The sequence below is a fragment of the Cyclopterus lumpus genome, chromosome 12 (assembly GCF_009769545.1).
Source record: "Cyclopterus lumpus isolate fCycLum1 chromosome 12, fCycLum1.pri, whole genome shotgun sequence".
Taxonomy (NCBI): Eukaryota; Metazoa; Chordata; class Actinopteri; order Perciformes; family Cyclopteridae; genus Cyclopterus; species Cyclopterus lumpus.
The window spans coordinates 10,931,986-10,959,016 of record NC_046977.1 but is presented as its reverse complement, the minus strand read 5'-3'; the positions used below and the strand labels follow the sequence as shown (position 1 = coordinate 10,959,016).

The 27,031-nt window shown below is 39.5% G+C and overlaps 1 protein-coding gene across 2 annotated transcripts in view; it reads right to left on the bottom strand.

Moving 5' to 3' along the window:
• Positions 1-2,847: 2,847 nt before the first annotated feature.
• Positions 2,848-27,031, bottom strand: part of rai14 (retinoic acid induced 14) — a 34,194-nt gene continuing 10,010 nt past the window's right edge. Inside the window, exons 3-21 of one of the 2 annotated variants that reach the window (XM_034547055.1) lie at positions 19,526-19,656; positions 18,167-18,255; positions 17,897-17,961; positions 17,241-17,298; positions 16,550-16,620; positions 12,544-12,650; positions 12,154-12,338; positions 11,376-11,401; positions 10,899-10,985; positions 9,928-10,017; positions 9,028-9,165; positions 8,440-8,535; positions 7,230-7,937; positions 6,446-6,921; positions 6,014-6,182; positions 5,765-5,932; positions 5,396-5,566; positions 5,208-5,273; positions 2,848-4,734 (exon numbers count right to left, since the gene is read on the bottom strand). In XM_034547055.1, coding sequence (XP_034402946.1) covers positions 4,648-4,734; positions 5,208-5,273; positions 5,396-5,566; positions 5,765-5,932; positions 6,014-6,182; positions 6,446-6,921; positions 7,230-7,937; positions 8,440-8,535; positions 9,028-9,165; positions 9,928-10,017; positions 10,899-10,985; positions 11,376-11,401; positions 12,154-12,338; positions 12,544-12,650; positions 16,550-16,620; positions 17,241-17,298; positions 17,897-17,961; positions 18,167-18,255; positions 19,526-19,656 — 2,988 coding nt within the window. In that variant the 3' untranslated portion in view covers positions 2,848-4,647. The remainder of the gene's footprint in view (positions 4,735-5,207; positions 5,274-5,395; positions 5,567-5,764; positions 5,933-6,013; positions 6,183-6,445; positions 6,922-7,229; positions 7,938-8,439; positions 8,536-9,027; positions 9,166-9,927; positions 10,018-10,898; positions 10,986-11,375; positions 11,402-12,153; positions 12,339-12,543; positions 12,651-16,549; positions 16,621-17,240; positions 17,299-17,896; positions 17,962-18,166; positions 18,256-19,525; positions 19,657-27,031) is intronic. The other variant, XM_034547056.1, reaches the window with a different exon arrangement.

Genomic DNA, 27,031 nt, shown 5'->3' with positions numbered 1-27,031 from the left:
GGTACCCTAAGCATTCACTGCTTTTTTGGCATTCTGTAAGCTAAATCCATCGTCCCCTTGAACTTCACTGCCTCATCATTACAAAGGCTCTATTTTAAATTGTAGTCCAGATCAGAAAGTCTTAGGAAACATCACGCGGGATTACAGGAAAATGTCAAATTGCATGCAACATTTTTACAATTCAACAAACTATATTGCCTCAAAGTAGAGTAGCACAGATTCCTCTGCAAGATTTCTTTCTTCAGTATATCAATTATATTATCATTTTATCTGTAAAATCCTTATCTAGATATAAGTTTTCTGACATTTTCCCAGAGCCAAAAATAGCCAACAAATTGCTAGTTTTGTCAAAACCAACCATCCAAAACACAAATAGTCAATTTAAAATATAGCTGCAATCACATAATTTTTTCAAACAATTAATTGATTATCAAATATTATATTATATTTGTGTTTAGCCAACCAGAGTTAATCCTGCCACTCACAGGCTGAGATGCCGGACAAATATGGGTCCTAGTTGGATTATGATCACAGCACTAGATCTCTCACTAGCCCCCGAGGCCTGAGGGCAGAACGCGTGGGAAAGCAAGATTGACAGGAAGCTGTCGTGTAAATGCAGAGGTGTGTGTGGGTTTGTATGAATGTGTGTAGTTTATTGCATGCATATGCGTAAGTGTGTGTTTGCCCAGCGGGTCGAACACAGGGCCAGGGCAGGAAACAAAGTGGTTGTGCCACCGGTTAGAGGAAACAGAACGACAGATAAATTACTCAGTCGGGCTGGCAGGACTTCTGAGAGCAAAAGCTGAGTGGACATTTAGGAAAGACAGAGTGTTGACATGGAAGATGGTGTGCCTAACCCAACAGGAAGATTTAAAAAAATGCCTCATTTGTTTTCAATTCACCCAGTATTTGAAACTCAAAGTGTATATTTCTTTCTTTGATTCTGGAGGAGGTTAGTAAATGCATGCGCTAGAGAACAAGAACAGTATGTATGTAATGTATGGAGGCTATATATGGGAATCAATTAAAGTAAACAATAAAAATAAAAGTGACTCAGTAAGGTGTTGGACCACCACGAGCCACCTGAACAGCTTCAAATGCTTCCTTTGCATTCATCCTACATATCTGTGTAACTCTACTGGAGGGATAAAACACCATTATAATAAAGATATTCCTTCATTTGGTATGTGATGATGGTGAGAATTGATGGTTGAGATTCTGGTGAATATGAAGGCCCCATTGACATAATTGTCATATATATATATATATACACACACACACTCCTCATCATTCTACACTCCTGTTTATATTCATTTTATATCCTTTTACAATTATTGTCTACCCTAAATGTATACTATTTATCCTCATATTTCAACTTGGACTGATTTTCTTTTAATACTTATACAATCAGCCTTGTTATCCAAGATTTCCATTGGCAATACCTTCTCCATACTGTTGAGCATATGACAACAAAAAAGGAATAAATGATCCAATTTTGTCAAAGGCTGCCATCTAGTGGTCATGTACCACCTGCTCAGTCTTACAGTGTCCATGCACTTCAAACTCTTGTCACATAAGAGTTCAGGTGAGTGAACACAAAATATAGTTTCTAAATGATCATTTTATTTATTGAAGGAAAAAAGTAACCCAACACCTCCTGTGAAAAAGTAATTGCCCTCTTAGTTACCCATTCAACCAATGGATCAACATTAATTGAAAACTGGGTTCAAATAACTTGACACAGTCATGCTTAATTACTGCCAACCTTGCGTAATCTGAACATAATTTATATGAAACCTATCTAGCAGTGGGAAGTTAACTAAAAGGTCTAAATGTGCAGCACACAATCAACATAAATATATTGCTCTGGAAAGGGTTACAAAGCAATTTCTAAGGCTTTCCAAGGGACTCGGGCAAACCACAATTATTAGCCATTATCTGCAAATGGAGAACAATTAGAACAGCGGTGAATCTTCCCAGCAGGGGCCGGCCCACAAAACAAATCTTCTAGGAGTACATTGACGACAGGAACCCAGGCAAACATCTAAGGAACTGCAGGCCGTGCTCGCCTCCCTCAATGTCAGCGTACATTATTCCACCATCAGAAAAAGACTTGGCAGAAAACACTGCTAACCGAGAGGATGTCTCACATTTGACAAAAAACACAGCGATGAACCCCTCCAGGCCTTTTGGGATGATGTCCTTATTACATCTGGCTCAGAGTTAACGTTGCATTTCACATTAAGAACATCCTACTTAAAGTCAAACACGGTGCTGGAAGTGTGATGGTGCGGGAATGCTTTGCTGCTCTAGGACCTCGTACACTTGCCAAAATCGACGGCAGCACAAGCTACAAGTCCTCTGCATGGCTCAAAAGAGACAATGCAGGTTGGAGTGGCCGAATAAAAACGTGGAACCAGCGGAGATGCTGTGGCAGGACCTTGAACAGGCGCTTCATGCATGAAACGCCTCCAATGGGGCTGAATTAAAGCAATTATGCAGAGAAAGGTTTCCCAAAATTCCTCCACAGCCACGTGAAAGCCTGATCTCCAGAAAGAGTTGCTGCTTAAGGTGGTACTGTCAGAGTTATTAAGTTTAGGGGGAGCAATTACTTTTTTCACATGGGTGATAGGTGTTGGATTATTTTTCATTTAATATTTGAGATAATTGTTTCAAAACAATATTTTGTGTTTATTCAGATCTGCTCGTTAGCGCATTTGGGCTGGGCGTTGATCAAATGCTATTAAAAGGTTTTAAATGAAGTAGTTAGCCTTCTTAAACACAAGTTCATTTTCACACGTTCTGATATACAAGAGACGGGAAACATAAAACAGACACACAGCGGTACAGGTTCTTGAAAATGTATTAATGTGGGCGACAAAGCAGTTGGCAAACAAGTATTTGTTTCATGTCACTTCAAAATACAACCAACAATAGAATTGTTTGTTGATTTTCCCTTTCTTGTTACAAAACATTTCAGTCAAGGCCTAGAAAGAAAGAGTCAAGTGATTTATGATATTACACAACCTGTGAAATAAAGCAAGAGCTCTAAATCATGTCCAGTAAAAAATAAAAGTTCCTGAGTGAGAAACGAGGCTGTTTGTCAGTCATATACAAATGAATGTAATCTGACTAACGTTTAACAGCATTAGTGTTGGGTGTGTTCTCAATAGTCCTAAACACTGTTCAGAAGAAGGATGATATCTAAGTGCGTATGGCTCTTGTATGAAGGCAAAGGAGTGTGATGTGAGAACAGTTCAGAAGCCTCTAGAAGACACGATCAAAGACATGCATTTGAAATGTTTCCTGTACAGTGTATATCCGTACCTACAAAGAAAAACTGAAAGAGTATCACAAATAGTAAGACGGAAAACATTCCTGGTAAATGTTAATAAATTAATAAGGAAGCCTGGTGAAATTGGCATGTATCACAATTGAGAATTACTGATATTTAAAAAAAAGGTCATTCTCAGTTGAAATGACTGCAGGGCCAGAAAGATACTGCGTGACAGCAGACTCAACCAACAGCTTGCATGCTTCTAATGAAAGGAAGAGGAAGATTAGACGAGAGGACACAAATATTGAGCCCATACTGTTGGGCATTCGTTACAGCTGAAATGTTTTCTGATTACAGTAGACAATCAGATTCAACCCCTTATATGTAAAATATGAATAATATGAAAATAGACTAATTCAGGTGTCACTAGACAAAATAGTGCGTTGTTATACTCAAGGAAAATGAATTTTGATCACACAAAAACAAGGCCATCATGAATACAGCTATCAAACCTCTTCAATCAAGTACAGTATTTTAGAAAACATGGCATGTAATACAATTTAGTAAAGTACTTTTTTGTTGTTGTAAGTTGTGCTAATATGAAAATAGCAATACAAACAGTATCATGCATTTTCTTGTGCGGACAAAAAACCAAAACATTTCTTTGTGATTTTTGGGCTGGCGTTGAGCAAAGTCACATGCATTGTTAAGAGGGCACAAATAATTTACACTGTATCAGGAAAATGTTGACAACCATGAAACCTTTCGACAACAACTAAAATAATACTAACACAGTTGTATCATAAAACGGATACTACCAACAGCAGTGCCAAGGGAGTCTTTTATTCCTCCAAGCGCACATTGTAACAAAAAACAACCACATGAAACGTACGGTTTTCTGTGGACTGATGAGTACGCACATACACTGTACGTGTATGTTTATGTCAGAGTACACATATGGTTGCATTATCGCGCCGGTCCAACTGCATGTGGATTAAGGTTACTGCACATTGACAGTGTAGTGTCAACATGCACTTACTGAGATTAAACCACTTGGTTCTCTCATTCATTTGAATTGTCATTTGGCTGATGTACAGCATCGTTATGCTGGCCTGTGGTTTCCCAAAAGCATTTTCCATCACAAGATTCATGATATTAGTCGGTCACAATTACATTAGCAAAGGCAATGAACATGGTTGTAAACCTATTCCTCAGCAACAAATACTCAAGGTTTATCCAGAGGCACCATATGTTGGCCTGGCTTGCACAAGCAAAGTGTGCATTCGGATGGGAGGACGAGTGGTGACGGCGGCGGTTCGCTTCACTTTCGCCCACAACGGGCTTTCGGGGGAAACCAGGCCCAGTGTGTCTTAGCAGGCCTCCTTGGCTTGGCTTGGCATCTTGCACATCATCAGGATCTGCTTCAAGGCTTTCTGGACATCCTCGTCCATCTGACCCTGAAAGCGCACAACACCGGTTCAGTTAACCAACTAAAAAAAAGATACACCAAAAGTAAAAAAACAAAATTACTAAAGTGATTTAAAAAGGGCAACCACATATTTATATAGAAAAAAAACATTATTTCTCACGTCCGACACTTTGGACATTAAACATACTTTCGATCACATATGCTGTAAAATCTTTTAAAACTAATTTCTCCGTTTCTGCCTGCATCCCAATACGATGTCTGTTTCAAAACCGTGGCTAATTAAATCAAAACTATGTCCATGCCTAGCTACAAACAACTAGTGACATATTCTTCATGCTGACGTGAACCATTTAGTTGTTCCCTACGATGGCGGCATTGTGATACAAGATGGAAGTTACGGGCTGCGTACGAGTTTGTTAAAACAGTGAACCATTCCTTTAAAATTGGAATTGAAAACTTCACTTGCAGGCTTTCGGTAACAACTAATGGATGGATATATACCTGGACAGCGTAGAGGAGGTGCATCCTGTAGACTGACACTATCTCGTGGTGCTGCTTCTTTGACTCCTAAAAAGAAAACATCAGGTAAATACGTTTTTTCACCTTTACATTTAAGAATTCAAACTACAAACTACTTTCAAAATAGAAATGATTGCGTGTTCTCAACAATATTTTTGACCAAATCTTACCGCTAGCTGGTACTGTAGTTGTTTGATCTGTTGCTGCATCGTCTCCAGCTGCTGGTTAAGCTGCTGGTTTTGCTGTTGTCTCTTGGAGGGAGAACCAGAGCTGTAGGAGAGCTGTGATAGGCTGTTTAAGGCATCCTTCAGCTTCCCCACTTCCCGTGACAGGTCATCTATCTGATGGGGAGAATCATAAAACATGCATTTCATGAAACAATGAACTTTGTAGAATGTCTGTGGTCGCAGGAAAACCACAAGGTCCTGCTAAGACTGTCCCAAGTGTTTCTAAAGTATACTGCTGGAGAGACACGACTGAAATGTGAAGTAGTGCACTAGTGATGGTACCTCTGCCCTGGCAAACAGAGTAGCACTTACCCTCTTGTTTTTCTCTCTCTCTGATGCAACGTGGTTCTCCACCAGCTGTTTGAGCTGACACACAGCGTCCTGGGACTCAGCCAGCCTGGTGGTCAGCGTCTGGTTCTCCTTCTCCCTCGACATCACCAGCTCCTGCAGAACCTCCCGCTCGGCCCGATTCTCCCGTGCCTGATGGATGGAGAGGTATGTTCTAAGAAATACAGGGTATGCAAAAATAACAATCCATCAACGGTTGAAGTCTCTTCTCACCATCTGCCATGCATTCGCAGCCTCCAGAGCCATCTCGTCCTGCTTTCTGAGGGCCCCCTGGAGGAGCTGCGTCAGGTGGTTCACCTCGCCCTCCAGCTGCTCTTGGGTAGTCTCATGCTCAGCGCGAGAGACAGAATCATCTGGGATAAGATCTTCCTCTGCTGTCAGCCTTAAGTGAAATAGACGCAAGAAAGTCATGGTGACCTTGATCACTAAAGTAAAAGAAACAATCTTCATATAAAATTAGCCCTGGATTGTAAACTAGTAAAAAAAGTACAATATTTTCATCTAAAATGTCACATAAAATGCTTAAGAGGCACCTCATAATTGTACATTGTTAAAGTAAATGTACTCAAACTATTTCATAAGCCCCACCTACACATCAAGCTGTCATCTCAAGTACAAGCAGAAAAGGATCCATCAACCACTCACCTGCTCTGAAGAGCCTCCACCTGCAAGATTTTCTGGTGTAGCTGCTCTTTCAGTGTCTCCGACTGGCTTTCCAACTCTTTGATGGCATTCCCCAGGGATGACATCACCTGCGTGTGGTCGGCGAGGTCCACAGAGCTCTGTGCCTGAGTGTCTGCTTCCTGCTTCAGCAGTGAAATGTCTTCTTGAGCAGCAGAGTGCTTCTTCTCCGTCTCAGCTAGCAACGTCTGCAGCTCCTCCACCTTGCCGTTCAGCACCTGGACCTGCTGTTGTTGTTGTTCTGAGGAGGCAGATGAGGCTCCACTGCTCTCCGCCAGCTGTTTCTGTGCAGCACTAAGCTGACTTTTGGTTTCACTGAAGGAGTGTGAGAGTTCCAGCAAGCGGCGCTGCAGCCCAGCAATTACCTCATTTAGCTCAGCCTTCATCTCTTCAAAGTCTTTGGCTGCTGCTTCCACTGGCACTGTGCCCCTCAGAGCCTCCTAAACAACAAGTCAGGACAAATGTTATTGATTTAAAAAAAGTGAGTGATGTAAGGCAAGTAGAATACAATAAAGAATAAGTTGAAGATAATTAATAGATAAATCAATGTTGAAGCAATATCATCTGTGCCATTTACATGTATTCAAAGAGTCCTCCACTGATTTAGTGTTGCACTCACAAGGTACAGTTTGGACTTTTTTTAAGTAGCATTCCCCGAGATCCGTAAACAGACTTTGATGTGTAAAATAGTTGGAGTTCCCCTTTCAGTCATACAGAAGTTCAGAGAGAAAAAGAGGCCCATATTCACCTGGAGCATACTAATCTCCTCTTGTGCCTCCTTGTACAGCTCCTCAATCTGTGCAATCATCTGTTCTTTCTCCTTGACACTCCATCTTTCCTCCTCCACCCTCCTCAGGGCCTCCTCCAGCTGTCTGATACGTTGAGCTGCGTTCTCGTGCTCGGATCCCGATTGGACGAGCAGGGCCCTCAGCTGTTTTACTTCATGTTCAAGTGTGGATGATATACTTCTCTGGACCTCCTGTTTCTCCATTAGCTCACCTCCTCCCCTTTCCATCTGCACCCTCAAATCCTCCACCTCCTCCACAGCTTGGTGGTATCTTTCTTGAGCGTCTGTCAGCTTTGCCTGAAGCTCTGCGAGACTCTCCATCAACTCTTCCTCTCTTCCTTTCTCCCTCGCGCTCTCATCCTCTTCTCTTTCTCTCTCTCTGCCCCGCTCAGGTTTCAGCTGGGCATGAAGCGAGCGGTTTTCCTTCCTGGTTTCTAGCAGTTTTACTTGAATGCTCTCTAGTGCCTGTCTCAACAGTATGATCTCCTCTTGGCTCCCTCCTCTCCCTCCTTCACCCTCTTCTTCCTCTCCGCCTGGACCTTCTTCCCTTTCCACCTGTGGCAAGGAATCAAACTCATCCTGAGTGGAGTGGAAGGAGGAGTTGGAAGCCATGCTGTTTGGACGACTGTTGTCCTTCAGGTCTTCGCTCACTTGGCGGGATGTTTGTTTCTGTGAGGTGAAGGTTTGAACAAATGTAAATCTCACTAATAAAGCACAGTATGAGTTAAAGGGTTGTGCCTGCATCACACGGAGAGGAATCGAGGTCAAGAAAAGCAGCAACTTCTCACATTTAGTTTACCATTTTTGCTCAAATGAATTATGTAAATAATTACTAAATCAAAATAGTTGCAAACAAATGTTCACCGAATCAAATGACCAATACGTCTTTAAATGCTAGTATTGTTTTAAGTGAGAAAGACTTGAAAATATGTTTCTATTTTTTTTTTCTTTCTTAAAACGTATTCTTTTAATTTCCTATTGCTATTATTATTATTCGGTATTCTTATAACTACATTATTTTACATTGCCTTGTAATATCCCAATACAAAACAGAACTTTAAGAAGTATTGTGTTTGCTAAAGTTTATGTTCTTCTATCCAGTGCCCTTACCTTGAGTATGTCCATGCATTGGTTTATGGTGAACTCATGAGCGACTGGATGAGTTACATACCTTATATTTAAGTTGCTGATTCTCCAAAGTTAGAGCAGTGATCTTGGCTTGCAGAGCAGAAACCAGCGCTGCAGATGCTGTAAAACTGTGCTCGACCTGTCAACACATACGTTCACATGCAGAGAGGCACACAGAGACAGAAAAGCAACGTTAAGGACCACTAGCTACCGACGGAAAAACAAAAACGAGCTGCGACACGTCTGAAGCTTAGGTTAGACCTCCTTCAAGAATGCCCAAGGTGAAAAGGTTCCGCAGTACACAGCTGTCTGTTGTCGGAGTATTGTATTACACTCACAAAAGCAATGTTGATTCAAGAACCAGAAATACTTTTAGGAGAGAAAAAGCTAAGAATTAAATCAAAATAAGTAAGTAAATAAAAAAAAGTAAATAAAAGTAAAATATCTATATTTCTAGCCCATGGTTATCTTAATCAAAATAAAAAGACATTTTAGTTGGATTGGGTTTAAGATTATGACGATATGTTTCTTCACCAATGATTATATTCAGCGCATGAGCTCTGCTTTTCTAACTAAAAGTCTGACATAATTTTACTGACTGTTCAATTCTGCTCATCTGTAATAAAGTCACCTTTGTTTCCAGTTCGGGACCCGTCACCGTCTGCTCCACCGACTGCTTCAGGTCTTCGATGGTATCGAGCAACATGCTTCTCTCCTCATGGAGCTTTTCAACCTCCTGTCTCAGTGTCGCTCCTTTAACCTCATCCTCCTTTGAAATGAGGAAAGAGGAGGAGTAGCGGGAGAGAGGAGTGGGAGGAGAGCAGAGAAAAAGATGGTCAAGGAAAGAGAGTAAAGGTGAGAGAGGGGAGATGGAGGGAAAAGGGTGTGTAGGTTGAAGGCAAGGATTTAGCTAACGGCACATGAGATTCTACTGTAATACAAATCACAAGATAAATATCAACAGAATGTCTCCCTCTGGAGTTAAAATGTGAGAATGTTGCATATTTGTCATCTTTTCATGTTTTCAATCAGCATTCACACCTGAGGACTAATTATGCAAACCTTTATTGAACAATACACCTTTTTATTTACACAATATTTATATATTTTTAGGGTCGGGAGTGGTTAGCTATTATTTTGTCGGATTCTCTTGTATATTGAGAATTAACCAACTTATAAATGTATCCTACCGTATAATGTATTCAAGCCTTTTTAATATTTTTTTTTACCGTTAAATAAATTAAAGTTACTAGATACTATGCTGAATTTTTTCAGTCTCCTTATTCTTATTATATTACCACCGCACCGATACATGGGCAATGTAATTGAAGTTTGGGAATTTTATTTTTATAATAATAATAATAATAAAAAATAAAAAAAGACAATGATTACATTTTAATTTGATTAAATAAGACTCTTGTGCGCTAAATAAACCATGTTGTTGATTAAACAACAGCTTATGGAATGCCATGCTTCTGATTATTATTATTATATTAGTTATGTTGACTTTTTTTTATATGCTTTATTTTACCTTGAAGTTGAATCTTTTTGGAGTGTCACTTGTGTTGGATCCAGAGGTCCCAGTAGAGATGAGGACTGAAGGAGAAGAGGGTCCAGAGCTCTGAAGATTGGGTGAAGTTGATTAGTTTCTCATATACAATGTTATGATTTGTCTGGATTCAAATGTCAAGATATGTTCTTGAGCAGCTTGAAAAACAAATGTTCAATGTGTTTAAGATTAAAAATATTAGTGTCCCATTGAAACAATTAGGTACCCCCGATGTTTGTATGAAGAACAGTTTTAAATCCTCAACTCTCGAAAACAAAAAGGCAGATTAGTATATAAATTAAATGAACATAATACATGATATAAAAGCTTTATTATCCTTCGGCAAACCATTAACTAATGAGAGACTGACAGTAACATAACAGATAATAATATATATGAGTAGGCCTGTCACGATAACACATTTTGTTGGCTGATATATTGTCCCAGAAATAATTACAGTAAGATATATTAGTCATTATATTTAATGTTGTGCTACTAATATAATATAATATTAATGAAAGTACACTATTTTGAATATCGTAATTAAATTAAAAAAATAAAACCACACAACTAAACCATTAATAAGTTGGACTCTCGGGCTCTATTCACAAAAATGTGCAATATCTGTGTAATAAGTCTGATAATGGAAAGGGAAAAACCCTGCTGAATATTATGGCATCATGTTTGGTTAAAATGTCGGTGACATTCTTTTGTAAAAAATCATCCATGCAAACATGAATATATATATATATATATATATATATATATATATATATATATATATATATATATATATATATATATATATATATATATATATATATATAATACGTAATTATTGTGACAGGTCTACAGACCAAACTACTTATTCTATGAATATACTGCAGATATGCATTAATATAAAGAGTGGGATACTGATACAAGCAGAGAGATACACAGAGACATGCTTTTACCTGCAGTGGGCTAAAAGGAGGTGGAGGTGCTTTTCGTTTTTTTGGGGTTGTGATCCGTTCATCACTTAGTTTAGCTACTTGATCATGCTGAGGAGCCAGCAAAGACACAAGAGAAGAACGGCAAAGGAAAGAGAGAGAAAGGAGGGATTCAGTGCTGGTTAGTAAGAGGAGGGTCAATCAATGAGAGCTACAGTAAAACTTTTGTTTTCCCAAAATAGCAAGTATGAGAAGCTGAATTTAATATTGACGCATAAGAAAAGCTGATACTAAACTACAATTTGTACGAGTTGTAGCTACACAACAGAAATTTGATGAAATGTGGCTTCTTTTTCACTATGAATCACATTATAGGACTAAAACCTAATTTAGACTATTAATAATTGATGGTTATTTTAAATTCAGATGTTTAGTAACTTTAAATGCCTGTTTGTTAGGCCCTCGAAAGAAAAGTGTATTTATTTTTAAACTGTGTGTTACCTGAGGACTTTGCGGAGACTTTGTATCTGTTAAAAAAAAAAAAGACACGAGGAACATAAAAAATTAGCAGAATCAAGTAGAAGTGATAATTATAGTTTTCCATTTAGATACGTTACATTTTCTACGTGAAAGTACGTGTGACGTTGCTTTCATAGATGGAAGCTTACACCAAGCATATACAAGAGATCTCCTCCAGGTGGCAGTGTTGACTTTGAAACCAGAGCAGCACAAATCTCTGGTGCATTTTTGTGCATGTGTGTGTATTGGGGGCAAACAGCTGGTCATCATAAGATCAACCATTAAAAAGGTGAGCTCCAGTAAGAAATAATGTAAGTCAATGAAACATCCTTAAAGGTTCTCAATATTCAGAGTATCAAAATAGCATAAAAACACTATTTGCTATGTAAGGCTGTAGTGGAGTAATGTGTACCTAATCAGAGACATCCCTCTCCCTGTGTGTGTGTGTTGCAATCCAAGCTTCCCTGTGCTTTGCTTACGTAGACGGGCTGGCTGCATGTGCCTTTTAGTGCAGGTGAGCATGGTCCTGGAAGTGTTGCGCCCAACCTCCAGTTCCCCTTCAGGTAAACAATGTTTTGTCAGCACTGTTGCCGTAATTTGCACCGCTAGCTGTGAACCACAGGCTCGAGAGCCGTGCGGTAGCAACAGATATGCTCAGAGTGTCGAATTTAGCACCTCAGTAAGTTACAAAAACGTGTGTATAAAAAAGGCACAAAAAAAGTCACAATAATGTAAATACACATCAGTATTTGCTTGTTACCAGAGGACTGTTGTCTGTTTAGGACAGCACTGAGGGCAGTTTTGACCTCAGAGCTTCCCAGCAGCTTGATGTAGTGTACGACATCATGTCCTTGTGAATCTACAGCTGACAGATCTGCTCCTCGCTGAACCAAGACTTCAACAACAGAGCCGGCGTTTGAATCGCTAGCCAGCATCAAGGCTGTCCTGCAATAGAACACATATTGATTACCAACGCAACATCTTTAGCCATCATCCAAAACGGGGTTTTAAAGTGCTGATTTCACACAGCTCTCAATATTAAGCTGAGTGCTCAGTGCAGAGCAGCTGCAATTAGCTCAAATGCACTACAACGCACGAGTGGCTACACCGGCATTTATGAATTTTCAGTGCGTCTTGACTTGGTGTGTACCTGCCACTGTTGTCAGAAGTGTTGATTTCAGCACCGCAGTCCAGCAGAGTGCTGCACACCTCAGCATGAGCCTGTTTGGCTGACAGCAGCAAAGGGGTGAGCCCGTCCTTTGGAACAAACAAACATTATACACATTAGATATGACTGAAATCATCCTATGGAGGGACCCCACACCAGCATAACACACAGCTACATAACTTATCTCTTGTGACATCAGGACATGGGCATGGACATGAAGTATGGAAAGTGTTTGTGGGGTGAGAGAAATCTCAGATCCATGTGAAAAGGGAGTAGCTGTATCTTTGAATTTCCCAGCAGATAAACCAAAAGCCAAAGTCGTTCCACTTTCTGGAGAGGCTCACATTTTTGGGAAAATCCCCAAAAGATCATAGATTTGCAGTTCTAAATGAGGGGGCTGACTCAGAGTTTATTACCCTGTATTGGGAAACTGAGGCAGTTATGCAACGTAATCCCATATTTTTCACCATCAGTGACAGATCCTAACCCCAAGCATGACATTTAACCTAACCTTAACCATCTATGCCCTAAATCTAACCAAAATATTTGATTGGTTGGGCTTGTGGAGGGCAGTGTACAGCCAGGAATGAGCTGCTGCCACATCATCTTCACAAAGATGACATTATAACTCAATATTTAACTGTAAAAATAGACATTCCCACGATTCATTTTTATTAAACAAAAAAAGGGGAAACAAATCCAAAGTCGTGTCCAACTATAAAAGAGCAAAAGACTGTCAAGAAACATTAAAGTGTGTCAGCATAGCTTTGTGTGTATATTACTAGGCTGCTGCTGGAACACACCACAGAACACAACTATGTTGTGGGTTCCTCTGAGCTCTGCTGAAGACTTTAACAGCCCTGTGTCTGCTCTGCTCGGTCTGTGTTTCTACTGAACATTTGCATTTTTTGGAATCTAAAAACACAGAAATACATTTTTCAGGGCAGGGTAATAGATTTAGTGTCTGTGTGGATGAAAGTGAGAACACAGGTGTATAAATGTTTGTCTGCACTTGAGTTATGTTGACAACTTGTTGCCATATTGTCAGTTTAAAGCCAGAATACCAAATATGGGCAACAAGGTAAGGAGTTGGCGAAGCTGACGTAGAGCTGCAACCATGGCTAAGTGTGAGAATTTGAGAGGCCTGTCAATCAAAGAAAAGGCACACAAACATGCCCCTGTGAGCTTAACACACACCTTTATAATAAAATCAACTCTGTGGTGAATGCTACTTGATTTGGACAAAGATACTGCACATACAATGAATATGTAATAAGCACAACATGTGACATACGAGTGGAAATGAAAGTGTCCGCGGGATACTGTAAACCCAACATTCATAGCATGTAACTAGAAACAATGTCTATTTGTGACCCCTCCTCATGTTGCTCATGTCCGTCAGCTGTGAACCGTTGAAACAAAAAGTAATGGATTCATTTCAATAATTACAGAGGCTTGAAGAGATAAGATTCTCCATAAAAAAAAAGTCTCAAATATTTATAATTGTGTTTTCCCCATTCTGTCTCGGTCTTCACTGCTATGTTGGGAGTCATTGCTAAAAGCTCCATCCTGAAGACCATACACTTGTATTTCAGTACTGGGGAAAGTAATGAATCACTCACCAAACTACTTCCTAGTTTGTGGATGTCCACATGCAACCTCGTCATTTTTGTCACGTAGAAGTCTTAAAGCTATGATTCACAATCCGACTGCAGCACACTACAAACCGTTATTAACATAAACTATGACATCAACTCCCACTGAGCTTGACTTCTATGACGACGCTCTCTCTGAGCTACATGACATGAACCGCTGAGCTCACATGACCGCAAACATTTTGATTAGTGCCCTGCTTTCCCTGTGTGCTATGAATTCACATGATGTACCTTATCACATCATATCCTCATCACATATTCATATTCAATTCAGTTGTATTTATTCAACACTCTTTAGTATAGCTAGAAAGATATTGTCCAGGGCAATACATTGGCCAATATTAGCTTACTACTGATACATTTAACATAACTTACTATTGGTAGACATATCTTTATGGGATCAGCATCAGCCTCAAACATCAAGTATTGTTAGGACTATACTTTGTATATCTTCAGCTACATAACTCATCTTCCTTTTGTCGTCTTCCAAGATTCGTTGACCCACTCAAACCAAACGCATCAAGGCCAAACCATCAACAGGCCACGTCTGTGAATTGTGTCAAAGCCGACTTTCTCTTAAGCAAGAGAGAAATATATTTATTTCCAACTGAAAACATAAGGAAGCATTTACACTACATAGTACCACTGTATCTGAACAGAATGTAAGTTTACTTTTACGTGATTTTCTATAAACATTCTTTGTCCAACATATGCGAGACCTGACAGATGTTCCTCCGTTTTATTCGATATCTCGCCGTGTGTTTATTCGAGCCAAATATAGATCAGGTAAAGGCATGTGTTACAGCCATGACGTATGCCTGAAGCTAGCTGGCATGTTCTGCTCCGACCAGAAACGGCAATATGTTCCAGACCACTTTGAGGTTCTCAGTCTCTACGTCCGCTAACAGCAAACAGAGCTGCTCACATCTCACACACACACACATATTTGCAGATGTTTATGACTGAAGAAGCAAATTATCACATGTTGTCTTCCTGCCATCAGAAAACTTTCCGCGACAAAACGTGGCGTGTTGTCTGCATAAGAACACATAAATATATCCTTTGATGACACGTTTGGCATGAAATGCGACATTTGAAGATGCAGGTTAGTGTTTCCTAATGGGACAGAAAACGCAGCATTTTGCATAACACGTTTTTTGGATTGATTAGGAAGCAATATTTAAAGATCACATGTAAATGTCACAGAGGACCTGTGTTGCTATAATTATAAACAGGATTTTATAACAATTATACTTTAAAATCCTTACAGCCACGGGTACAAAGTGGGGGCATAAACAATGTTCAAAAGCCACAACTTGTAAAAGGCTTTACAATCTTGAGGAGGAAATACATGGAGATCTTTTAGAAATAAACACAACATCTTTTAGTCGACGAAGAGACCACTCTGTGTGTGTTTATCTCCTCCAGGCCAGCTGTGGCATGATAATAAAAAAAGGGAAATAAATGGGCAACACATTCTCCTCTCCATTTATTTTCTATCTCTCACACACACACACACACACACACACACACACACACACACACACACACACACACACACACACACACACACACACACACACACACACACACACACACACACACACACACACACACACACACACACACACACACACACACACACACACACACACACACACACACACACACACACACACACACACACACACACACACACACACACACACACACACACACACACACACACACACACACACACACACACACACACACACACACACACACACACACACATTGTGTAAAAACCACAGGCATGGAGCATCACTGCAATGGCGACCACATGTCTGCGGCTTGAGAGCGGAGTTCTCAAAGTACACTGACCCCCTACCTCACATACGTCTACACCTAACATGTACATTAATCAATGATTAAACGGAGAAGGACGAACAAGAGGAAATGTCAGGGAATGAGGATCCTTCATATTATAGATGTTCAGCTGGGACAATTCAAAACAACATTGTTTTACGTCTGCTCTCTTAACACACATTAATAAGAGCATAAAGGGACGCGGACCAAACTATCATAATAAGATATTGGACAGGAGATAAATGTAATAATGTATTTAGATTGTAAACACAGGACCAATAGACATGTAAATATTTAAGAAAATCCAAACAGTGATCAACCTTTCGAGAGGAAATTCCTCTCTGGAAATAACACCGTAGAAAATTATATGAATGACACTAAATGGAGCATTTCTGTGGTCGTTCTCCTGAGCCCCCTCACTACCCTGCCAGGAAAAAAAAAGTCTGAGAAAGAAAGAAAGTAGGAGTAATAATCTAAGTACATACGGCATCTTTCAGGTCGATGGGACTTTTCTGTTCACACAGTAGTTGGACGGTCTGGATGTTTCCACTGGCAGCTGAAGATTAAAAAGAGTGAGAAAGGCAGTCATGGAGAAGCATTTTTATACATTTTTTAATGTTATTCATTTATTTTTGGCAAGGCAAGGGTGATAAGTCTATAGTTTGTGTTAAATACTGACTATGGTACCTCATGTACAACAATTCAATACAAAAGTTGATCATAAAAAAAGAACAAAGGTGTTCAGAGATAGCAGTGTGGTCTAGATGCGTCTAGGATTTAGTTTAGAGAGAAATGCATCTCATCTGCTCTCATTTCCAAAAGACCAAACATGATTGGATAAAAAAAACAAAAAAACAGCTCATGGTAGTTTTACTGTTGCACACGAGACACTCGTGAAAGTGGCAGCTTCTTAAAAAAATGATGACACCCGTCGGACTCTTTCCATCCCTAACAGTGTTCAGTTTGAATAAAAACCTGCAAGAGTATTATGGGAACCTTAGACTGAAATTACACATTTAAATCACTTTATTCCAAATATGGTGGCAAATTTCATCAGAATAAAATCAGAGCTTAAGTTAATCTCACAAGATATTTTCCCACGTTCTTGTCTAAACAGACTAATCTTAGATAAAAGCACTTCTGTTTGATTAACCCTCGGGGCACCGAGACACTTACCAGCGTGATGCAGAGCAGCTTTTCCTGAGCCGTCTACAGCATCAATAGGACATTTACTCTGGAGGGGAAAACATTTCATTAGACTGGTAGTCAATGTGACACATTATTAAATGCACTTAAATACACCTTTTTGTGCAATACATTTTAATTTTATCTGCTGATAATGTTATCTGTCTATCTGCTGATTTGGTGAATTCTTACATTTCCCTGAATGACAAGTAATTACCAAAACTCAAAATGTCTGAGTGTGTGTGTGTGTGTGTGTGTGTGTCCTCCTGCTGAGATGACTGTGAAATTGTCTGATTTAAAACACGTTTCCTATGGTTTCATGCTCCTGCTTTCACACATTCCGTATTGGCTACACATTGTAATACGTCCAAGAAGAAGTGACAAGATACTCTGCAATTAAAACGTTCTTAGTTTCATATTTCTTGCACTTTTTGTTGTTCAACAAATCTTGAAAACATTATCCTGAACCTAAAATACTGTACAGCCATTATATATTAAAAAAAACACGTGGTATCTTATCACTGTGGGACTATATTGTGTGTGAAAAAGCATGGCTTGATTGGCAGCAAATTGTCGCATTATGTTTAGGGCATTCAATATGAATATATTTATATCAATATAGAAATGATAAGCCTCCTTTAGCTTACCTGAATGAGCTTTTTGCAGCACTCGGTGTGATTGTTTTTAGCAGCCAGGTGTAACGGATTGGAACCTTAACAGAAATCAAGAAAGACCGTATTTAAGAACTTCATTAGGCCAAAGACCTTTGTGACAAATTGGATAAAATGAAAAAGAAAACAACCTTAAGAAAGCATAATTTAAAAATTCTGTAAAAGTACAGGATTTATTAAACAAATTATTGCATTTGTCAATCCCCCATATGTTCTATCAATATTGTATAAAACTACAGTACGTACCTGCAGCATCAGTGATTGACAGGTCAGCTCCATGGGCCAGGATGACAGATAGGCAGTCCGTCTGTCCTCGTGCAGCCGCCACATGAAGACTGGAGACAAACCCCAAGATAAGAACAACAACAACTTGGAAACGCAGTAACTACCAGTCATCAAATCCCAACAGCAGAGATGTGTGTATGATAGTCCTTTTACATATTTGAAGGCTTTCAAAGTAACATTAAAAATCTCATTTGTGGGAACTCCAACTTGAAAATGGCTTCCTTTCAAAATTGTAGCATCTACATGCTCATACAGCAGACCGTAAAACCACAACTCTTAGTTCATTTGTGCTTTGGTGTGTAGTGGACAATCAATACGACCCTTCTCCTGCTCAGCAAGCAGAATGAAAAAAAAAAAAACACTACACATGGCCAGCATTCCCTCTGCGTTTGTGTGTACTTGTTACACACTCACACAACTAGAACCACATGCCTTTCAATCAGGTGTTATCACCATAGAGATACTGTAGACTTTATGCATCCTGAAAAGATTGGAGCGTGAAACTACCATATTATCTGGATTTACCAAAGCTGTGAGGATGCATCTGTACCTATTGATGAAACAAAAGAACCTGTGTGTTTGTTTCAGCATGTGAGAATCGTTTCTCCTTGTTTTGGTGTTCCTGGCTCTGCGTGAGCCGCTCAACACATTGAGGTCAGCGGGTTTTGCATTTCAGAAAAAGAAAGGAGGTCAAATATTAACACTGAGCCACTGTGTTATCAACAATCTTAACTGGTGAGGTAACGAGCGTCATGGCCTCTGCAGAAATGAACTGGCTCTCAAAACCCTGAATGTCAGGGAGGCTGAATGAATGGTTGAAAATGTCGACCTTTCAGGAAATACAAAAAACAGCTGTATTTTTAGAGTGGCCATTCATTTTTAACATAGTGCTGTGGAGCGGTAAAGTAGTTACATAAGCCCAAGACTTGAGGCTTTGAGCATGTGCTGCCGCCATATGCAACTCTAAAACTTAAGGACACAGAAATCACCAAGACTGGATAATGTTTGCCTCAAATGTATTACGCCCATTTTTATTTCACCACAAATCACGCTATTTCTTATCACATATTTGTTATTAAAGCGTGAGCCAAGTCCCAGATTGTGCTTGAAAATCTGCACAGTTGTTTACATCTCAGATATTACGAAACCAGGAGAGACTGGACATTTCATTCCACACAGATCTTCGGTTTGCAGCCTCGTCAGTGAAGCGTGTGAATAAAACGTACTTCTCTTTTTTGATTGCGGACGCTTTCCCTAGCGTCCTACAAAAAACACTGCAGACAATTTTATATTTGTGTAGATAATAGTAAGAATGCTTACGCCGATTTGCCCTCGCCATCCAGCTTTAGAGCGCTGGCACCTTTCTTGGCAAGAAGTGACGCCACCTTCTCCGCCTCGCCGTGCTCCACCGCAGCAAGCAGCCGCTCGTCATTTTTGTTCCACTCATTGACCTATAGGGGATGATTTGTAAAAAGAGAGACATGAATCATCATTATCATCTACCACAGTAAACTTTGAGAGTTGTCCACAACAACAACAAAACTTTGATTATTATTAAAACACATTTCCAATAACCATGTAAAAAAAGGACAAAGGACGCACAATGTAATCAACAACAAATTAGGAAAGAAGTAGCTACTCATTTGAAGGAAAACGTGTGCAAAGAAATTGTTGTTAAAAAACAGATCATGTTGTAAATTAATTAGTTTCCTTAACTTGATTACAGAATAAGGGGGAGAACAAAAGCTGTGCACCCCGAACATGCTGGCAGCACAAGTTCATTATCCGCTCTCCCTGCGACCATCTGTGCATATTAGGATGCAGCACAGTATTAGATTTGACCCGATAGCCTACTGACCTACACCTGATAAGGGCACTGAACTCCCCGACTCCAGGAATACTTGTGGTGGCAAACTGTACTATTTTCAGAGCGCAATACGCCGACATAGCAATACATGGTGTAAATAGCCTCTGTGGCAAAGACCCAAATGCAATCACTGCAATACATTTTGCACAGCTGGTGGAAAATTGCTGGGCTATAAAAATCCCTTCCATCACTGAAACGGCTACGATGAGCCCCGAGCTCTGCAGCCTTAGCCAGTCATTAATGGACCAGTGAGGAAATTATAAAAACTAAAATGTTGGTGTTTTTTTAACTAAAAATTCAATTAAAAATGACAGAGCAGAGAAATATTCTTGCTTATTTGGCAAGGAGCTCTGGAAAATTGCTGCAGCTTTGTGATCCAAAGCTTCAATGCACTTAAAGCAGGAGGTGATGCTATTTAGGAGGAGGTGTAAAACGACTGGAAATAACAGATTGGATATAAAAACACTCGGCACACTGTCAGACATGTGAAAAAGATATATGAATCTACTAGGTGCTTCTCCATGTATGTGATGAGCATACTTCACCAAGTATTTTCAAAAATATCCAATACCAGTTTAGTGTTACTACGAAATAAATGCAGGATCGGGAAAAACCTTGCTTTACAACACAGTGGTAAGAATGTCAGTAACACACCGGGAGATTTGAGTTAATGTGTAAGTTTTAACAGTCCGATTCCATAATTCCTTGCACAAAACCTAGTGGTGTGGACCAAATCATTCACAAAAGGTACTGCCTTACACTGGCTGTAAGTTAAAGTGGAACAGAGAAGTTAGAGAAAGTGTGTCTTTCTGTAGATATGATTGTTGTGAAGTGGAACATGAGACAGCAGGAGATCACTTAAGCTACAAAAGAACACATCCGACATGGTGCCGTGATCAGGTTTCCTTGTTTTTACGGAGATGAGCTGGATTTTTCTCCAGATAGATAGATACTTTATTCATCCCCAGGGGGGAATTTGTTTGTGGCAGCAGTAAGCAAGGTAACAGAGTAAACATTAAAATATTAAGTATGAAGAATGCTCAATATATATATATATATATATATATATATATATATATATATATATATATATATATATACACACATATACATATATGTGTGTATATATGTGTGTATATATGTATATATATATATATATATATATATATATATATATATATACACACATATACATATATACATATATACACACATATATACACACATATATACATATACACACACAATACAATAAATTAGCAGAGCACAACATATTCAATTAATTAAATAAAGAAAATGCATACAAATCCAAAGTATATACAGTGTATAAAAAGTATATACAGTGAAATAGAAGTATATATGGTGAAATAGAATAGGTATTAAATGAACTAACTAAACGACAAAAGCGGTGCTAGGGTTATTGATATTGATCCAATTGAAAGGAGGATCCAGCCAGAGGTGATTTGTTATAAAGTCGTATTGCAGTTGGCAGGAATGTTCTCCTGTATCTGTCCTTGTCCAGTATGCGAGGTTGAAAAGTCTCATGATTTTCATATAGCCAGTCATGTGTTATCCAAGCAGCATGCAGGGCACTGAAGCAAGCAAATACTAAAAATAGGTCTACTTTTAAGATGGAGAAAGAAGAAAATATACAACCGAGGCATAACTGAAGAAAACTGGAAAGAAATATGTACGCACATATGAATGTACCCTTCTTCTGTTGTCCGAGTTTTCACACAATCTTTAAAAAAAAAAAAATGCAAATGGAACTTGGAGAGTTGTTTGTTAATATTATTCAACAAGTTAGGAAGTAGTTTTCTTCTTATCATGTTGTGTGGATGTCAGGAAGGGTGGAACTTGGTGCTGTAATCGAGTGCCTTTATGATCCGGAAACAGCAGCAGAGCAAACCCACTCCTTTACTTGACGGATTGAATAACGGGAGCAGTCACATTTTGCAGATGGTGAGATGTTACTTAATGGGAGTCGATTCAGACTACAGTTGAATTCAAACCTAACTTTTATAGGCTGCACTTTGTAACAAACAGATGTTGCATCTGATTCGGTCAGCAGTTGGTCAGCTTACCCCTGACCCCCATTGGACCTAAACTAGTCTCTGTACCTTTTCTTAAAAATGTAATTGTATATGTGTATCAGCCTTGCCTATTCCAGGTTGTATTGTGCGGTCTGTACGAATAACTGAACATGCTGATGCAAATATTTAAATCAGAATATGAAATGATTTTCGGAGTTGCTTAACCAGTGTGGCACAAAAAAATATATGATATTGAAAAGTCAAAATACTTGTGCAATGCCAAAGTGGAAGTGTATTCATTTTAAATGCTGGGAAAATGTCTCAAAGAGCGAAGATACAGGCTTTCAAATGCACTATGCCATGAAATCACTACCAGTGTTTATCCTTAAGATGTACCAACCCCTAATTTACAGAAAACCCAGAGGGGACAGAGCAGAGTTGCCCGGATTGATGGTTAACCACACAAACCTGTCCAACCTAGAAGGGCAGTGAGAGGAGCAACCTGGCAATTAGTAAGTTAGAGTTTGATTCATTGAGACAGAAAACAAGAACAAAAATTAGCTAATGCAGCGTTTTTTAAACTTAATTCCAGGGATCAATACTGTATATTCTATTGGTTCATATATATTTGCTTCAGTAAAGATGTGTTCATGCTGTGGTTGGTTGTCAGTTGCTTTGAATCAAGAAACTGCAGCCCACTACCCTGTGTCTTCTAACGACTACCTTACAGGCAAAAGGTTGCTCAGCCATTGGAAAGCTTCATGGATAAGCTCATACAGAACAACAGTCTTCACCGTGTGACACAAAATACAGCACAGTGTTTCAGAGCTCTCCACAACAGCATTTACCTCTGGAAAAAAATAGTTTCTCTGAAAGTATGCAACTCTACAAAAGCTTTTACCCAAGATGTTACCTCAACTGAACCTCCACTATGTCTACAGAGTAGAGTCAACACTGTCAACCAGAAATATGTACTGTTGCTGCTGTTGACATTTATTACCCAAAAGGGTTCATATGACAGAAAAACCAACAACATTGTTTACTTTGAATGTTTCGCACATCTGTGTGTTCGCTGCAGCAATACAAATATATGTGTATGTATCTGTAATGCAGCTGTAAACGGTTTGTGGGTCGGTCTTAGTCACTGTAAAGAAAGACTGTAAAAGAAACATCTCCATCCATAAGCTGCCTGATATTTGCAGTGAACGCTTCCATCATGGTTTCCTTAACAAGAACTGCATGTGGGAGAAAAACTGGAATGGTCTTTGACGCCCTTCCAACCAGCACTAATAGAAACAATTACAGGGGAAACCCTGATGTACTGTATCACATGATCCTGCCTAATGGCTTCTGTTATTTAAAAAAAGGCTGAACAAAAAATGAAGGGCTGCCACGACAGAGCAGCGTGACATTGATAGCATTAGACGACCGGACATCGTAATAGACAGGTTCAAGTGGAGCGGAATGCACTGCTCCAGTTCGGTTATACAAATGGTGTCATCGCAGGGAGGCTGATGAAATAATCATGCGCTGGCAGAGATGTTGCAAAATCAGCACGGGCCTCGGCTCCTACAAAATGTGATTGAACAAAGTGCATTTAAGAGTTTTCTTCACCGAAAGAAAAAGGGCCTAGTGCAGGAATGCTTGCCTGTTTCTAGAGCGCAAATGTGTACCATACACTTGCAGTGCACCAATAGAAAAAAAAGTATCCTCATGTCAATAATTTTAACTAAATGTTAATTATTTTTTCTATATCTGGTGGTTTTAGATTGTTAGCAACACTAGCATTTATTTGGAGTCATGTTTCTGATCACCAAATGAGTCCAATATTCACTCTTTCATCTCCGTTTTTGGTCTCTACCAACCTCCGAGGGACATATCCGTCTCTTTAGCTGCTGAATGCTCCACCATGTGTACTGGGTACTATCTAACTGCGTCTGTCTGCTGTTTGCCACTGAGCAGGTATAGTGTACTGCGGGCTTTGATTTTCAGCTTAACAGATGAATCATGAGCTGACAATCACTATAAAAGCTCAGTAAAGCAACAACAAAAAAACAGGTCAGATGCAGATGATAATTCTCTGTAAGTTCATCACTAGGAGCGACCCCCTTCACATATATGATACACTGTTAATATAAAATATTGATTACAGCCACTTTCATGAAAACAACAGTTAGTTGCAGTCCCCTGATGATGTTAAATCTGGACACAGAGCAAAGAGTACGTCAAATACTTTACAAACACCACACATTCAACAACGTCTAAACCAGTGTACAACACATTGACTCTAAATGACTTTGTTTGAACATCATCAGCTGGTATTGACTACTGTTGGCTTAGCCTACATTGGCTTGCACTGGACAGCATGGGTTTAGCCCACATTGGTTTGCACCAGCAATAATTCATGGGTCACTAATCCTGTGATTATAAACCAGTAAGACCACCGTTGTTCTGTGTACCACCAGGAAGGGAAAAGGATCTCACTTCCTCCCGTACTCCCCGGCTCTGTCTGTCCGCCTCTCTTCAAAGTTTTCCCTCGTTCCGTTTCTTGTGCTGTGATAAGTGTGTTTACAGTGGGATCAGGGTGCGGACGGTAGTGTGTGCTGTCTCTCGGTCTTTAGCCTGACAGTCTTTAAAAACACACACAGAGTCAGCTGATAACACTAAGTGTTTCCTGTTTGTCCAGGCGTGAGGTTGGCTGCAAGGACCAGAAGAAGAGAACAAGGAGCAAGAAAGCTGAAGAAAAGAGAAAACAATTGATCAATTGGTGGAGACGTGCTGAGAGGCAAAAAGAAAACGGAGACATCGGCCTGGTATAAATCATCAGTGTTTATATTCTGCCTGTTGCTTTGCAGTCATATTCTAATGAGCCATTGTCCCGGTGTCCCCGATGCATATGTTAATTTTTATCCATTTGAGAAGCCTTGAAAACAAATTATGGATTCACACCTTCAAACATCCAGTCATTACTTGAGTTTTAGAATTAATTGCAAAGAAAACCGATGCCCATCAAGAGTGTGTGACCGTTTGTTGACCCAATGGTTTTTGCATAAACACGCTCGGAGTGTTTTCTTTTCTGCTTCTCTGAACTTCCTCGGTTCTCTGAAGGAAAAACAAACTAAGATTGGAAAGCAGCAATTCCTCCATCACATTCTGTATGTTTGTACAGTTCAGCCGCTAGAAGCAGGTGGAGTTTAACTGAACAACGTTTACTTTAGAAAACCTTTAGTATTTCCTTCTAAAACAGGGAAAAGAACATGTTTATTTGATCAGATAAAAAGGTGTTTGTTCATCTTTGGTTTTCTGGCTAGTCCCTTTTGCCTTCACTAGGTGGAGAATACAGGTTATTTCAATACTCTGCTTATTTACTAATTTTAAACTAAGTTAATCTGATACGCAAAGGGCACAAGAGGCCCTGTATTATTATTTGCCAATGAACTGCATTTCCCAGGAAATCTAAAGATTAGAAACATGTGTGATGTTGTTTAAGGGTAATTTGATCCGACGATGGCAGCAGGAGATGAAAAATAAGCGTGACAATTTTCATGGTGATCCGAGTGGTAATTGTGAGGAAGTCTTACTCTGGACTGAAGTGTGGGACAGACCACAGACTAACTGGGCTTGATTGGGCAACAAAAACCAACAACGTAGACATAAAGAGAGAAGATACGAGAAGCAGATGGGAAAAAAAAAAAAAAAAAGCAGGAGGTGGCACAGAGAGGAAGTATTATTTCTGAAGAAAATACACAAAGACTGATTTACTAAAATGCTTAAAGCATGGAGAGGAAATACGGAAAGGAAAGTGGAAAAGGAAATACGCAAAGGAGCACAAGAGTAATATGATAGAAATGCAGAGAAACTTTCATGAAGGCCTTTCTTGTCATGGGTTGTCAGAGAGGGGACCACGCAGCACCATCCCCGGTTCCAATTCACAGACTAGTCGAGAGCATTAAGTTGTCCGTGGCATTACATACAGAGATGATAGATAAAGCTAAATAAGTGCAGTGAGAAAAGTAAGTTAGCTGGGAGGTAAGATGAACAAGGGACATACAGCCTCAACTCCGGGAGGGACATAACATACAAGTTACAAGAATATTCTTTGTTTGAGAGACAGAAGAGGGCAGTTCAAACAGGAAGTAGAGGAGAGTGAACCATGTTCAGAACAAAAAGGATAAGAAACAGTGAAGGAAAGATTGACACATATACAATATCTCTGCCCTTTGATCAGCAGTGGCTGTTAACTTCAAACCGTTATCTGCAACAAAGCTCAAACAATACATCCTTTCTCTCGGGCCACAGCTGAAACTGCTTACTGCCCTCTGTGCACACGCACTCCTGCCCCTTCATACTCTCTCACCCCTAACACACACACACACACACACACACACACACAGAGTAGACAGAACTGTTAAACAAAGGCCAGATGGTTGCTCTCATGATGAATGATTCTGCCATTAATTTCACAATACTGCCCAACCTGGACCACACGTAATGAATTACATTTAAATCAGAATTTTGTCCTCATTTAGCAACTTTTTCTTTTTCTGATTGTCTGCAATTGTACTGAAACCTCCTTCTCCCCACTAAATGTATTTTACACTCAAACTGGGGAACATTGGTGCAGTTGATATATTATTACCAACAATGCAACTCAACAAACAACAACAGTTGGATAAGCGATTCGGGTGTGTTGTGCTATTATGATGTTGTACTCTCCACGATCTGTAAACCGACTTCTACAATAATCAATAGAGTTCCCCTTGAGAAACACTATTGACAGCCATGTTAAATAGCACCTTGTTAACACTTAAAAGTCTGCCAAGTGCTTCTTTGCACCTATTTTGCCAACATCAGAGACTGCCAAGGAGAATTTTGTGCCCATTAGTTTGCAAATAACATGCCGAGAAATTAATTGAATGTAATTAT